The 15,967-nt window shown below is 48.2% G+C and overlaps 1 protein-coding gene across 2 annotated transcripts in view; it reads left to right on the forward strand.

Moving 5' to 3' along the window:
* Positions 1-15,967, forward strand: part of Srebf2 (sterol regulatory element binding transcription factor 2) — a 60,858-nt gene that overhangs the window by 34,219 nt on the left and 10,672 nt on the right. For both annotated transcript variants that reach the window (XM_031350381.1, XM_031350389.1), the window contains exons 9-13: positions 2,341-2,617; positions 5,362-5,531; positions 12,760-12,928; positions 14,603-14,720; positions 15,476-15,585. In XM_031350381.1, the coding sequence (XP_031206241.1) occupies positions 2,341-2,617; positions 5,362-5,531; positions 12,760-12,928; positions 14,603-14,720; positions 15,476-15,585 (844 nt within the window). The remainder of the gene's footprint in view (positions 1-2,340; positions 2,618-5,361; positions 5,532-12,759; positions 12,929-14,602; positions 14,721-15,475; positions 15,586-15,967) is intronic.

A 15,967-nucleotide genomic window follows, 5' to 3' on the forward strand; every position in this document is an offset into this window, starting at 1 on the left:
TAATGTAACCAAATACCCAGCAGAAGCAACTTAAGGGATATTGTTTGAGCTCACAGTTTCAGTCCCTCGTGGGAGAGGCTGATAGCCATGGGGTCTCACATCTTGTCAGATCAGGAAGCACCAGAACTGCAGGTAGAGTTCACTCACAAGAGCTGCCACTAGCCATCCACTTATGTCAGCCAGGCCTTAGGCCCCAAGGTTCCACAGCCAGCTGAGGCAGTACCAGGCTGGAGACCGTGTGTTGGAATACTGTCGGGTCATTCACAGTCAGACTACAGACAAGTAGACAGACCATTTGAGGATCTGAATGTCTGTGTCAAAGGAAGATGGTAGGGAAGGCTGGTGGTGGAGGTAGCTGCTGTGTGCAGAGAGTTTTAACTTACAACTGAGTTAGGGTTTTTTTTAAAGACTTTTTTTTTTATTTGTGTATGTTTGTGTGAAGGTATATGCACATGGGTACAGGTGCCCTTGGAGGCCAGAAGAGGGCATCAGATTCCTGGAGCTGGAGTTACAGTTGGTCTTGGCATAGATGCTGGGAACTGAACTTTGATCCCTCCAGAAGAGCATTGGACGCTCTTACACTCCGAGCTTTCTCTCCAGCCCTCTGAATTAGGTTATTTCTAGTTCTCTGGTGAATCAGGGAAAATTTTTGAGTAGGAAAATTAGCTAAAAGTTTTTATTTGGAATCCCTGTAAGGAGAGATTATGGTGTGGGTTCTATGGCACCTGATGACATTGAAGGGGTTAACCATGCATACTTTGGAGTCATGTGACCCAGAACATCCCTGAGCAATAGCAAACCCCGAGCTTACTTTCCCTCTGTAGGCTGTCAAACCTGAGTCCCCCCTCCCTGCCACCCAGTCAGTGCCCACAACCCTGGGGTTCTAAAAAGTACAGGTGCAGTGTGGGAAGCAGTTCACAGTAATGTCCTAGAGACAGATTTCAGGGTGTTTGGAAACTGTCATTTGGGTGGTCATGTGAAGAATAGGTTAGAGAAAGGAGACACTGAAAGATACAGAAACAAGCTAGGAGGTTCTTAGAATGGGTAGGGTAAGACTGGAATTTAACAAAAAGGTAGAATTGAATAAATAATTAACAACAATGTTAACTCAAAGGTGGAAGAGGCTGGAAGAGAGAGGGCTCTTCCTAGGCTGCTGTCTGGAAACACTCTGATGCCTTTGAGTAGTGAACAGTGGCCAGGAGGCAACAGCTCGAAAGGCTGGCTAGTCAGTGCTAAGGGAAGCCGCATCCTTGCTGGGAGAAGAGTTGGACTGATTGAGGCAGAAGCAAAAGCCAAAGACACCCTGGAAAACAGCCAGGAAAGGATGCCTGCCATCCTGTGGTTGCCATTGATAACCTCTCTCAGTTTCCAGTGTCAGCAGGGTGCCATACACTCCATTAGACCCTCAGCTTGGCAGAGATCCCAAATTGAGGGAGTTTAGCAATATAGCTGTGAGTTTGCCTTAAAGCTGTGGTTCTTGGGCCTCAATAGGCCACTGAATCACAGGCTACAATCCCAGAGCTGTGACTAAGCAGCCCTGAGGTAGAGCACAAGAAACTTCCCGAACCTAAGCATGCTCTTTATCTAAAAACTTATTGACAAAAGCTGCAGTGACACCAGGGCCAGGCAGGAGCGGTGCTCACCTTGAATCCCAGCTCTCAGGAGCACTCTGAATTTGAAGCCAGTTTGTCTACCCAGAGAAACCCTGTCTTGAAAAACAAACAAAAAGCTGCTCTGGGAAACTCCCATCCCAGCACATGCTCAAAGACAGAACACAGTACAATTTAATTTAGTAAAAAGGCCAGGAATTCTTTTTTTTTTTTTTTAAGATTTATTTTATTTATTTTATGTGTATGTATCTGTACAGCACTGTAGCTGTACAGATGGCCGTGAGCCATCATGTGGCTGCTGGGAATTGAACTCAGGGTCTCTGCTTGCTCTGGCCCTGTTCCCTCCAGTGTAATACACTGTAGCTGTCTTCAGAAGAGAGTGTCAGGACTCACTATGAATGGTTGTGAGCCACCATGTGGTTGCTGGGATCCGAACTTAGGACCTTTGGGAGAGCAGTCAGTGCTCTTACCTGCTGAGCCATCTCGCCAGCCCCAGGGAATTCTTTAGAATGTCCACAGTGATTGTTTGTGTAGGATGAGATTTCAGGTGGCTGCTTTTCATGTGTTTGTAGCGGTCCAGCATTTCTCAGATGTTCTTTAATGGAAATTATGTTTTATTCTGCTAACAAGCATGCTTTATTCTGATAACAAGGTGGTAAAGTGGAAGTGTGTTAAACCCAAAAGGCAGCAGTAAGGCCGGTGACCATTATTCCCATTTGCTGCTTTGTAGGGTGATTTTGCAGCAGCTGCTGCCAACCTACAAACCTGCTTGTCCGTTTTGGGCCGGGCGCTGCCCACCTCCCGCCTGGACTTGGCCTGCAGTCTCTCCTGGAATGTGATCCGCTACAGCCTGCAGAAGCTGCGCCTGGTACGCTGGTTACTCAAGAAGGTCTTCCAGCACTGGCGGGCCACCCCTGCCACTGCTGCGGGCTTTGAGGACGAAGCTAAGAGCAGCGCGAGGGATGCAGCCCTGGCCTACCACAGGCTGCACCAGCTGCATATCACAGGTGAGGAGTTAAGGCAGCCAGGCTTGAGCAGGCTTGAGCAAGAACTCCACCTTAACTGAAGCCATTTTTACATGGCTTTAAACCAGCCACCAGCCTGCATAGCTGTATTTTACCATTTCTTCTTTTCTTTTTAATGTTTTGATTTTATGTGTATAGATGTGCACCACGTGTGTGAGCAATGCCTGGTGGAGGCCAGGAGAGGGCGTCAGATCCCCTGGAATTGGAGGTACATATGATTGTGAGCTGCCATGTGGGTGCTGAGAATTGAACCTGGGTCCTCTGGAAGAGCATCAAGTGCTTGTAACCACTGAGCCATCTCTCCAGCCTTGAGCTTAACTATTTCTAAGAGGGTCAGGCAGTGGTAATCCACTCCTTTAATCCCAGCACTTGGGAGGCAGAGGCAGGCGGATTTCTGAGTTTGAAGCCAGCCTGGTCTACAGGGTGAGTTCCAGGACAGCCAGGACTACACAGAGAAACCCTGTCTCGGAAAACAAACAAACAACCAATTTCTAAGATGGACCTGGGTGTAGAGGCACATGCCTTTAATCCGAGCCCTCAGAGACAGGCAGGCAGATCTGAGTTCGAGGATAGCCTGCTGTGCATAGTGAGTTCCAGGACACCCAGGGCTACACAGAGAAACTCTGTCACAAAGAACAAACAAACCCCTTTTCTACGATGAATGTTATTCACAATGCCATCTCTACACTCTTAAGTGTGGCCAGGATACACATATCTATAATTCCAGCACCAGGAAGGGTCAGTAGTGCAAGATCATCCTTGGCCAGCCTGGCTACATGAGACATTGTCTCAAAAAAAGAAGAAAACAAGATAGGACTAACAATAAATCAATAAATATTTAAAATAAAAAGTGTGGCTTGTGATGTATCTCTGGTTTCCTGCTCAAGAGTTCGGTTCGCTGACAGAACTGAGAGAAACAGGAGGAAAAGCCGTTTTCCAAGCCAGGCTGTGATGCACTATGCTAGACAGTTGCTATGAGACATGGAGGATAAATACTTCATAGACATTGGACCTGTGGGGTCTGCAGCCCAAATAATGGGTCCTGGGCCTTCAAGGAAGCCTATGAAAGGAATCTCTCACACAAAGGACAGGTGGGGCAGTGTAGTCAAGACAGGAAGTTTGTAGCTGAACATTGTGGCACGTCCTTTAATCCCAGCACTCAGGAGGCAGAGGCAGGCAGGACTCTTGAGTTTGAGGCCAGCCCGGTCTACAGAGTGAGATCCAGGTCAGCCAGCGGCACGTGGTGAGCGCCTGTCTCAGAAAACAAACAGACCCCTGCCTGAGAGGGAAAGCAGCCAAAGGTCAGAGGAGAGTTTGTCAAAGGTTTGGCCCTTGGGTAAGAGGGGCAGGTGAGGACACTACTGAAGAGACATTGCTGCTGCTGTGTCCATGAGCAGTAAGGTGAAGTCAGAGCTATCTGTGGCTTTGAGCTTCAGCCAGTGGGGGAACAGACAGAGGTGAGATTGTGGCAGTCGGCTTTAACAGGAAACCCTCATCCTCAGCTCTGTCCTCTTCAGCTCTGTCCTGCTGTTCTGCTTTTTTTTTTCTTGGTTTTTGCCCCCACCCCCCCACCCCATGGTGCCCTTAGAACAGACTCCGCACCCAATCTCTGACCAGGATACTAAGCTCTCCAGTCTTTGAGTTCCAGCTAGTGCGTTTTCTATCAGCCGTGTCTACACTCACTGAACAGTCTCTCCCCAGGGACCTAGGGGCCTCTGAAGGATAGGGCTGACCCCAGCATGGTTTTCATACTATGCTCTGTCCTCTCTCTGAAGGAGAAAGCTTAGAGCTTTGTGGGGAAAGTAGCTAGCCCATACTAATACAGAGTGCCACATGCTTATCATAAGAATGCAGCTGAGTAAAATGACCTCTCAGCTGTGAGGGCAAGAGGCCATGGAGGCCCTGAGGTCAGAAGGTTGCAACTCTGAAAGCTCAGGGCAGCTACAGTGGGGCCTTGGGTCTGTGCCAGGGGCACTTTGTCCTCTGACCGCACAGTGTAAGCCATCTCCCTACTGATCTAACCAGTGTGTGACTGGCATTGTTCCGTATGTTTCCCTTCTGTGAAACATGTAGGAGGAGAGTAAGGGAACCAAGAGCCACTTGGATTTTGTGTTGTTTTCATTGTCTCCCTTCAAATATTTGGAAATTCAGACCTTTATCAACAGAATGTGGCCGTACTATTGACTGCTTTGGGAAATATTGCACCACACCCCTGAATTCTGTCCAGTGACCAGCACTCCTAGCAGTCAATCCTAACAATCACATCACCAAAAGCCAAGCTCCAGTCGGTAGGAGAGGCAGGCAACCACATAGCTAGTAGCTTGCTGAGCCTGCATCCCATCTGGACCTCTCTGAGCACAAAGGCCACTTCTCGTCACCTCTTTGACACAAATAAGAGGAGACATTTGCTTTGGAGAGTATAGTCCATGGCTTCAGAAGGTAGCTTTCAGCCACAGAGAGACAGCAAAGTTGGCCTGAATCTGCAAGTGTGCATTAGCCCTCAAAGGCCCATTCCAGTAGCCCCCACCTGTCACCTAGGCCCACCTCATAAAGGCTCCACAACCTCCCCAGGTGGGGAGCGCCAGCAAGTGCAGGCAGCCCCCGTGCTAAAACCCCTGAGTCTGTAGGTGATGGTTTACAGTGACTGTTAATGATTGTACTGGAGAGGTAGAGACTGTCGTCTTGGAGACTCTGTCAACAACAGTGTCTGTTTCTGCCCACCCTAGGGAAGCTTCCTGCAGGATCTGCCTGTTCAGATGTGCACATGGCTCTGTGTGCCGTGAACCTGGCTGAGTGTGCAGAGGAGAAAATCCCCCCAAGCACACTCATTGAGATCCACCTGACAGCTGCCATGGGGCTCAAGACCCGCTGTGGAGGCAAGCTGGGCTTCTTGGCTGTGAGTACCGTTCAGTTCCTGTATTGGTTTACTTCCCCCATCCCTGTGGGAAAGTAGATTTTGGAGAGGGTATGGCCCATCATGTCAGAGAGGGTGTGGCATCATCGACAGGCTGTGCCTAATGACACTGCAGTAGCAGTTAGGAATCAGATACACCTGGAGCAGGGGCCAGCCTGCACCCCTCAAAGTTACCCCTGCATCCCTGTATAATTCTCAACTAGGCCCCATGGCCCCCAAAGTTCCACAACTCCCCAGACTGGGGGGGCCACCAGCTGGGGACCAAATATTCAGACACACAAGCCTGTGGGTAACATTTTGCAATCAAGCCGTAATGTCTCTGTCCCACAAATTTCCCTGACCACTTTCCCATCCTGAAGCTCAAAAGCAGAATGTGCCCCGACACTTGAAGGTGGGGGTTCACTTGCTCTTCCACAAATGCTTAGAGCAATGAAGAAAATACAGCAAGATATGCCCCTTGCTGGGTTTTTCAGGCAGAAAGCCTTAGGAGGACATTCCGGTGCACTGAAGTAAAAGCCCCAATTCATAGAAATATACAGCATGACTCTCTGTCTCTAAGTGAGATTCATATGTAACTCATTTTCAGACTCTTGCTACATCTTCTGTCTATTTTATTTATCTATAGACTGTCTTGAGGGGATACTTTGTATTGATCTCAGGACTATAGATCCACAAGTAACAAACAGCAGAGCTCTGTGAGGTGGCCAGTGGAGTCGGGGAGTTCAGCCCTCGTTGCCTGGCAAGGGGCCAGCGCTGGTTGTTCACAGCTGGCTGATTCCCAGGCCTCGCTACCGCTTGTTCACAACATCTGCTGGCCTCGGGCTTTCTCTTACTCCAGCAGAGACAGGCACATTCCACTCAGTGCCCCACTTTGCATAGATAACTGAACACACTGGATTATTTTATCTCTGCTTGTCGCCACTTGGTAATGGAGGTGATACACTGAGAACAGACCAAGAACGAGTGTGTGCTAACACTGATCTATTGCCACAAGTGTATCCTACATGGCAGAGGGCTTAAGGAAACTCTCCACTCTGTTTCCATGACCATAAATGAGACATCCATCAGTTGATTTATCCAGCAGGTTTTACTGTACCCCTGTTCTGGACCAGGCACTCCCACAGCGGATAGTACATAGAAATGTGTTAACTGGCAGGAGACCCAGGAGGGGTCAGGCTTTCAGAAAGACACATGGGTAAGCTCAAAGACAGGACCGTCTCGTCACCCTGAAGCCCCACTTAGCTTCATTAGGTGTCATTAGTGCTGAGATGCAGCTGCCTTATAAAAGAGCTCAGTCTTTCTTGAGTTAATCGCACACCAGCAGCAGCTGAGGTTCAGGGAGATGGTGCCACTGTAATTGTCTCTAAATGCTGGTGACTGTGGCACACCTTGTTGAACCATCTACTTGAGAGGTTGAAGCAGGGAGATCCCTTGTGCCTAGAAGCCCAAAGCTAGTCTGGGCAACATGGCAAGACCTTATCACAAAGCAGGGAAGAAAGAAAATCACCCTTGCCTGCAGCTCCCCCGCAGGCATCTGTGTGCTTGATCTACCATCTGCAGTTTTGTATGTAGTTCGCTGGAAGTCTTCCAACACATAGGACATTGCGTCATAATCCACTCCAGGTGGTTGGTCATACCTTAAACCTTGGTTTACCTTCAGTTTTTTAACTAAAGTGAGAGATCCTAGGCATCTTGTTTTGCAGAGGTGCCTGGCACTCACGTCGGCTGTTGGAGCACTTCCTGTGTTTGTAACAAACCACTGCAAAAAGGGAATGTTTTTATATTGTCACCCACCTCTGTGAGCACACCCTTATACTAAGTCTCTAGTGATGGTGCTCCTGGGGCCGAAGGTCTAAACCCCTGGAACTCTCAGCAGTGTTGCCCAGGTCGCACTGGCAGTGGTGAGAGGAGAGTGGTGGATGTCTGGTGTGACTGCCCCTTTCTGTCCATTCCCTTTTGGAGCAGCTGGATTAAGAGTTGCAGACATAGGGCTGGTGAAATGGCTCAGCAGTCAAGAACAGTGTCTGCTCTTCCAGAAATCCTGAGTTCAATTGCCAGCAACCACATGGTGGCTCACAACTACAAGACTTGCAGACAGGCCAGAATTGGCACAGGCCTTTAATCCCAGCATTTAGGAAGCAGGTGAAGCATTTAGGAGCTCTGAATTCAAGGCCAGCCTGGTCTACAGAGCGACCTTCAAGGATAGCCAGTCCTACACACAGAAACCTTGGGGGCAGGGAGTGGGGTGGGGAAGAGAGAAGGGGAGAGGAGAAGAGAAAAAAAAAGAAAAGAAAGAAAAGAGAGTCAAAGATAGAATGAGCCAGGCGTTGGGACAAACAGGGGACTCTCCTGAAATGGTTTAGACCAGAAGGTTTCGAGCTTTCTAGGTTTATAGCATTGTCTAATATTTCTGTGGTGCCAAGGAAATAGCTTAGAGTTTGTCAGTGCTGGCAGCTTGGCTATTTGTTTAGGTGTCAGTGGTTCCAGTATCCTCACTAAGGAGTGTTTATGTCATAGTAGTAGTGTGTGGAGCGGTCAGATGTGCAGCTTGAAAGACAAGATGATTTTTATTTTTTAGACCTTTGAGAGAGATTTTTAAGAATTATTTTTATTTTATGTGTCTAGGTGTTCAGTCAACACATACATCTGTGCACCACATACTTGCCTGTGAGCCACCATGTGCATCCTCTGAAAGAACGTCATCCAGTGCTTTTTTTTTATGATTTAAAAACATTATTTTTATTTTTTTATTAGATATTTTCTTTATTTACATTTCAAATGATAATCACCTTTCCCAGTTTCCCCTGGGGAGGGAGCCCTGTTCCCCCCTCATCCAGTGCTTTTAACTACTGAGTCATCTCCAGCCTTACCCTAGCTTTTTGGTTTAGTTCGGTGTTTACACAGGGTCTCCCTACCTAGCCTTGGTGGTCCTTGAATTCACTACTTAGATCAGGCTCACCTCAAGCTCACAGAGATCATCCACCTGCCTCTGCTTCCCAAGTGCTGGGATTAAAGGGGTAGGCCACCACACTCACCTTGCCTCGCTTCTTAACTATGGCTGTCACAGTTGTGTACCACCATGTCTTAGACTCACTTTGGACACAGCACCCCTTCCCTGTTCCACGCTGATTTCCACATGCTAACTGTGTTTTAGAACAAGACAAAACAAACAGTCAGAAAAAAGAAATAGCTTCCTAAAACTTAGCTCTACACAAAATACAATGTCATTTGAAAGAAGGGGATGTCATCTGGCTTTTGCAACTCGAAGCACCTCGGTCTAGTGTTTTACTTATATCCAAAGTATGGCCAGCATCCGTGCTTAGAGCAGGAATCACAGGTGCCACTTGGCTCCTGGGAATTTTCCCTGTGGCTCTTAGGGTGCTTGGCACACTGGGCAGCTCTCGAGATCTAAGCAGTCCTGGGCAGCTGCCTCGCCTCTCGTGCCAAGCAGTTAGCAGATGAGCTATGGCAGAGGCTCCTGCAGCTCAGGAGAGGTCTGGTGTCCAAAATTTAGAGGGAAAGTATTTTTTTCTTTAAATTGGCAATATTATAATTGGGCTATAAAGACAAGAAAATTAAAAGAGCAATAAAGCTTATTCTCACAATTTCCTTTATAGAAGCCGTTATAGTTGTGCTGTCTGTCCTGGATTTATATTTCTTATATTTTTGGTTGTGAGCCTAACCTTTAATGGCTGAGCCATCTCTCCAGCCCAGGATTTATATTTCTTATTAGTTCAAACCACTAAGGACAGACTTAATACCAGCTAATACTTCTTAAAAGTTTAGACTCCAGGGACTCTGACACCCTCTCGTGGCCTCTGTGGGTACTGAGTTCATGGTACATAAACACACAAAATACTTTAAAATTTTAATGTCAGACCAGGCATAGTGGCCATTCTTTTAATCCCAGAATTCAGGAGGCAGGGGCAGGTGGATCTCTGTGAGTTCAAGGACAGCTAGAGCTACAAAATGAGACACTGTCTCCAAAGGATTTTTTTGTTGTTGTTCTTAATGTCTAGACCATGATTTCAGTGTTTAAAAAAAAAAAAAAAGAGCTCAGGTTAAAAATATTTTTTAACATAATAGTTTCCTAAATGGCTTCAGTAGGTTCTTGCCATATGACCTGAAATACTTTCTTTTTACTTCTGTGAATCACCCTTGGATCCCTAGAGAGACCAATACTCCTTATTTTACCTTGGATCACCATATTACCTTGCTAACCAGGCCTATGACCTGGAGAGGGTGGGACTCAATTATTAGAAGATTCTGGGACACACGAAACCCTGGAATTATACATGTGTACCAGCACACGCACACGCACACAGACACACACAGAGCCTGTGTTGTCAAGAGCTGAGCTCAGTGAGCACTTTGAAGGTCATAGCAGGTCATAGATTCTGCTGTATTAGGTCTCACAGTATCCTATTCTCAGGGCTGGGTGGTAAATTAGAAGAGAGACTGCCACTGTTCCTGTGAATGTAAGTGAAATGCTCTCCTGGTCCCGTAGGCTGCCACGACAATGCCAGCAAGTATGAGTATAGCCCAGCTTAGCCAGGCAGCTTTCTCTCATCAGGCGGCTGTCCCCGTGTTCCCCTAAAGATCCTCCCCAGTGCAGCCTTGAGTGGCTGTGCTTCGGCTGTGCTATTTCTGACTCTGGCATTCAAGTTTTCTGAAGCTGTTACATTAGCTGATTGCTGCTTAAAGTCTATTAAAGGTCAGAAGCGCCAGCCTCCCAGACCCTGAGATAGATGCCCTCATTAGAGGCAATGCCGAAGCAGACCAGCAGCCCCTGTGGCAGCCTCCCGGAGCTCCAGCTGTGCTTTTTCCTTCCCATCCACCTCTGCTCAGCTCCCTGTTCCCATTGAGTAGTTTTATAGATCAGAAATCATGAGTGGAGATATTATCACTCAAAGAAAGACAGATTTAGGGGCCAAAGTTGGGGAGAAAAGAATTTCTTTCTTTTTTTTTTTTTTTTAAGATTTATTTATTTATTTATTTATTTTATTATGTGTATGAGTGCACTGTAGCTTTACTAATGGCCATGAGCCATCATGTGGCTGCTGTGAATGGAACTCGGGACCTCTGCTCCGGCTGGATTGTTCTGGCCCTGCTCACTGATGCCCCGCTTGCTCAGGCCCTCAAGCCCTCTCGCTCCAGCATAATACACTGTTGCTGTCTTCAGACGCACCAGAAGAGGGTGTCAGATCTCATCATGGATGGTTGTGAGCCACCATGTGGTTGCTGGGATCCGAACTCAGGACCTTCTGAAGAGCAATCAGTGCTTTTACCCGCTGAGCCATCTCGCCAGCCCCAAGAGTTTCTAATAACCAACAGACATCGATGCTCTTGTGTTTGTCTTACACTGGGGCCCTAGAAACAGTGTTGTCCTGGCTAGGCACTGGTGGGTTTACTTCCAGACACTTTTAACATCACTTTTTGGGTTTGGTTTGGTTTGGTTTTGAGACAGGGTCTTACTATGTAGCCCAGCCTGTCTTAGAACTCACTCTGTAGACCAGGCTGATCTCATAGAGATCCACCTGCCTCTCCCTTCTGACTACTGGGATTAAAGAAAGGTATATGCTACCTCGCTTGACTCAGTGTCCCTTTCTTATAGAACTAGAGAGATGCCTATCAACAGATGTTGGTAGAGTAATGAAGGGGTGTGTGGGTGTGAGGGTGTGGGTTTGTGTGCATGTGTTCAGCTGTGAAGGAAAACAAAATTATGAAATTTGAAAAAATAGTGGATGGATCTGGAAATTACTAAATTAAGCAAAATAGCCTCAGAAAGGTGAATCCCACATTCTTGTTCACATCTTGGTTTTGTGTGGGAGGGAGACGGGGGGGGGCGGGGGGGCAGTATATGGAGCTGGAAGGACATCGAAAGCCATGTTGAGAACAGGACATGTACACTTGAAAACAAAACGGGGACATGCCTTTAATCTTAGCACTGGGGAGGCAGAGGCAGGTGGATGCCTCTGAGTTCAAGGCCAGTCTAGTCCAAATTCTGTCTTGGAAAAAAACAAAACAAAAAACAGAGAGAGATACATAGCCAGACAGAGGATACCACTGGGAGTGAACAGGTATAGGGTGGGGAGGAAAAATGGAGGAGAAGAAACAAAAACACATTTTGGTTGGAAATGCTATGATGAAACCTAATCCTTTGTATGTTAATTTAAAAAGAGGCTGGGGAGAGCCCCACTGTTAAGAGGACCTGCTGTTCTTGGAGGACCACATCTGGTCCCCAGCACACACACCCAGTGGCTCACAACCACCTGTAGCTCCAGGTTCAGTGCTGACACCTCTGTTAGCATTCCTTTGAGGCTCTGCCCAGCAGCTGCTAGCAACAGCCAGGTGGACCTGGCTTGCTATAAAAAGGACTGACTGGCCTCTCTTAGCTCTCTCTAACCCCTTTCTCCCTCTCTCCCCTTCCTTCTTTCTCTCTCTCTCTGTCCTTCTCTGTCCCCTCTCTTTCTCTGCCTCTATTCCCTTCTCAACGCCCCTTCCACATCCCCAAATAAACCCTGTTCTATACTAGACCTGTGGAATGGCTGGCACCTCACGGGAGAGATACCTCAGCATGAGCCCACCACCACACCATCCCATGCTCTACAAGGCATATCCTTGGCTTTCCAAAACACATCAACCTCTCTGGTCTTAAGCACACACGTGGTACCCATATACATAGAAAATGTTTATGTCACTTATACTAATTACCATTTAAGTTTGTGTAGGGAAAAGAAGTTCCTTTCTGGTCTTCACAGGTTGGAGGTTGGGGCTCATGAAGGAAGGCAGGAGACTTTCTGTTGAGGCTTTCTGTCAGGGTCACACACGCAGTGTAAATGACCTGACAAGTCCCAGGATTGAGGGGGCTACTTGGCTAGGTACTCACAGTCACAGGTAAAGTTGGGGACTTCTGAGGCCCCTTCCTAAGTAAATAGCTGGAAACCAGCAGATGAAAGCAAAGTGTGTTCCAGAAGGCTTAGATAGGCTTAGCAGGATGGGGTATGGCAAGCACCGCGCAGCGTGTGCCAGGCCCTCTCCCTGGCAGTACTTAATTATCAAGCCTGACAGGTTTCACAGAACATAGTGACTTTCTCTCGTTTCTGTGGTGGGATCACTTTGGGACTCACTCAGGGCCTGTCTTTCATTGATCCCCTTCCCCAGCATTCTATTACCTTGATGTGTCACACCTGGCCCTTTTCTTTCATAGAGCTACTTTTTAAACCGTGCCCAGAGTCTATGTGGCCCAGAGCATAGCACTGTCCCGGACTCCCTGCGCTGGCTCTGCCATCCCTTGGGCCAGAAGTTTTTCATGGAGCGAAGCTGGTCTATCAAGTCAGCAGCCAAGGAGAGCCTGTACTGCGCCCAGAGGGACCCAGGTGAGGGTGTTTTCTCCACTGCACAGAGCTGGTGACAAGTGCTTCACAGGAGACAAGAGACTTGAGTGCTCCACCTTATTATTTTCTCCTTTTCCCCTTTTTTGAGTCTCATAAAGGGTAAATAACTTTCTCGAGGTCAGAGCTCATCTGTAACTTAGCTTAGCTTGGTTTGCAGCTCTGCTGTGTAGGACAGTCAAAAGCCTATGGTCACTACATGACAGGGCCACACATGATAAATTGTGATTAAGCACCAGCTATATTCTTAGCCCTTGTTCTAGACACTTTGGAGATGTCAAAGGCATAGGGTGTGCTGTTCCCTGGCCTCGAGCCTCATAGGCCCATTGGGAGGGCAGAGAGCCGCACACGGAGCAGTTAGGGAACAATAGGCAGCGGCAGGCAGTCACCAGTGCTCAGAATGGTGACAGGGACAGGGCTCCAGGCACCGGAAGGAGATGCAGGCTTTCTGTTTCTGGTGTTTGATGGTGATTGGAGTCGACTTGCCTGGGCTTAGTGTGCAGACGCTAGCAGGGTAGACTCACACAGGAAACACTGGAGTAGTTGTCTGCCACGGTCTCTCTGCTGAGTGGGGAGCCAGGTCCCGTGAGGACAGAATGGATGTCAGACGTGGGGAGCAGTGAGCCTATGGCTGGTTTTTATGCAGTATAAGGATTATGTGTGACACCAAAAATTGAAGAATTAGAAAGAAAGGAAGAGGAGTCCCAAATCCTCTGGCAGCATTGTCTGTCCACAGGGCAGACCTCCCACAGGCCTGCCGCTTCTCCTGCACCTCCTGGGGCCAAGCCTTCTCACAAAGGAAGTGTCCAGAAACGTCCCTCCTCCTCTTGGCCAAATTGGGGCTGTCAATGGAAGGGACGAGTGAATCTATCATAAGGGCCTACCAGAAAAGGGACTTGCCAGCCATTATGTGCTTTGCAGGGCCCTGTCCAGTCAGCTTAGGCCGAGCATGGCTGATCACAGGAGACACAGGCTTCTCTGTAGCCAGGAGCGCTGCGGCCCACTGCCATCTTTTCCTTCTTGGCCATCAGTTCTCACAAAGACAGGAAGTTTCTCAACATTATATTCTCTTTTTCTTGATAAGGGTGTACAGCCATTGCCTTGTTTCAAATCCCCACCCTCACCCCCCACCAGTGCGGCATGCACCTTCATGGATGCACATGCCCTATGGGGTTAGTTTAGATCCACACAAAGGCCTGGGCGTCTTGCCACTCTGATGGGCTAGTTCTTATCTTTCCTTCCTTCTTTTTTTAGATTTGTTTATTTTGTCTGTCTTTGGTAGGGGCAGGTGCCACAGTACTCAAGTCAGGGCCATTTGTAGGAGCGGGTTCTCTCCTGCTGTGCTAGCTGCAGTGTTGAACTTCAGTCATCAGGCTTGGTGCAGGCACCTTTACTCACTGAGATATCTCAACAGCCCCTAAAGTGGGTAATCTTGGGTTTGGATAAGAAAGATTTGGTCCCTGTTATGGGCACAGCTGTCTCTTAAGTCTCTTTCTCTGCCTTTTTACATGGTAAAAAGTCTTTTTTTTTTTTCTTACTGAACAAGACTGGAATCTAAAGTGTGACAGGTGCCACACATGCCTGCTCTCACTGAGGTGTTCTCTCAGCTTCAGAAGGGCTCATGAGGAAGACCTTCTTACAGCCCTTCTTTCTCTTCAGCCGACCCCATTGCCCAGGTACACCAAGCTTTCTGCCGAAATCTGCTGGAAAGAGCTGTGGAGTCCTTGGTGAAGCCACAGGCCAAGAAGAAGGCAGGCGACCAGGAAGAAGAGAGCTGGTAAGGTCCCCAGGCCTTAAGTCTTCCTTGGGGCCAGTGCCCTCAGGCAGCATTCCTCAACAAAACAGTCAGCCAGCAGTTGCTCTTCAAATCAGAGGTCTGGCTCAGACCCCACAGTGCCCTCTTTTTCACCTTTTATATCCCTTCACCAACTGGGGCTAGTTGTCAGAGCAAGTTAGAAATGGATGAATTTGCTTTGCTTTTGGGGACAGAGAGCAGTGAACTGTTGAGAGAGACAGAGTGAGATACAGAGAGCTCACTAAGCAGGCACAGCTGGCCCAGAGAGGTGGAAACCCAGCTTACAGTGTACATGGCTTCTCCTGTCACAGATTAATACCCGATAAACCGAAAGATATCAAAGTCATACCATCCCAGGTCCTGATCGGAGTGCATCTGAGGAATGAGCGAGGGACTGTCCTACGTAGGCAGTAGGGAATTTCTGGAAGAATGTGGCTTTGGAGTCTAGTCTGGAGGGAGGAAGACTGACCCTGAGGTCTCCCCTGTACCCTGGGGTCTTTCCTGGTACAGGGAAGACCAGCAGAAGGCTGGCCCGTGAAGCATGTATAGGGTGCAAATGGGCAGAACTTGCTGAGCCCGGGATGGTGGGAAAAGAGAGCCAGAGAGGGCCGTTCAGTCTTAGAATTGGATCTCTAGGCAGCCAAGCTTAGAGATGTAAGTCTGCATGTGGATATATAAGGCCAGGCGTAGGTGTGGTCTTTCTGTATGTCATAAACATGTCACCCTTTTCTTTTTAGTGAATTTTCCAGTGCTCTAGAGTATTTGAAATTACTTCATTCTTTTGTGGACTCTGTGGGATTTGTGACCTCACCGTTCTCCAGCAGCTCTGTTCTCAGGTCAGCCCTTGGTGAGTATCTGGTGGCTCCGAAGTCCTGAGAGTGTTTAATACACTCTGTCCAGCCCCTCCAGAATCAGGAGAATGTCTTAAAGCATCTTCCCTAGTCCAAGGTTTGTATCTCCAGGATGCCCCAGCCTATAGTTGTCCCTCATGAGCAACATTCTCTGAGCAGAAAATATTGGTCCCGTATAACTGGAACAGTGAGTCATTACCCCACTGAGGCGCTGGCTGGGTAGCTTAGGTCAGGACACTTTCCATATGTACAGGACAAGCTACAAAGGGCCTGAGACCCTGGAGGTAACACACACTCGCCGTAACTACAGAAGCCCCCCGCACCCCCAGCTCTCTCGGCTACAGAAGCCCCCCCCAGCTCCCTTGGCTATAGAAGCCC

This window comes from Mastomys coucha, unplaced genomic scaffold (genome assembly GCF_008632895.1).
Source record: "Mastomys coucha isolate ucsf_1 unplaced genomic scaffold, UCSF_Mcou_1 pScaffold11, whole genome shotgun sequence".
Taxonomy (NCBI): domain Eukaryota; kingdom Metazoa; phylum Chordata; class Mammalia; order Rodentia; family Muridae; genus Mastomys; species Mastomys coucha.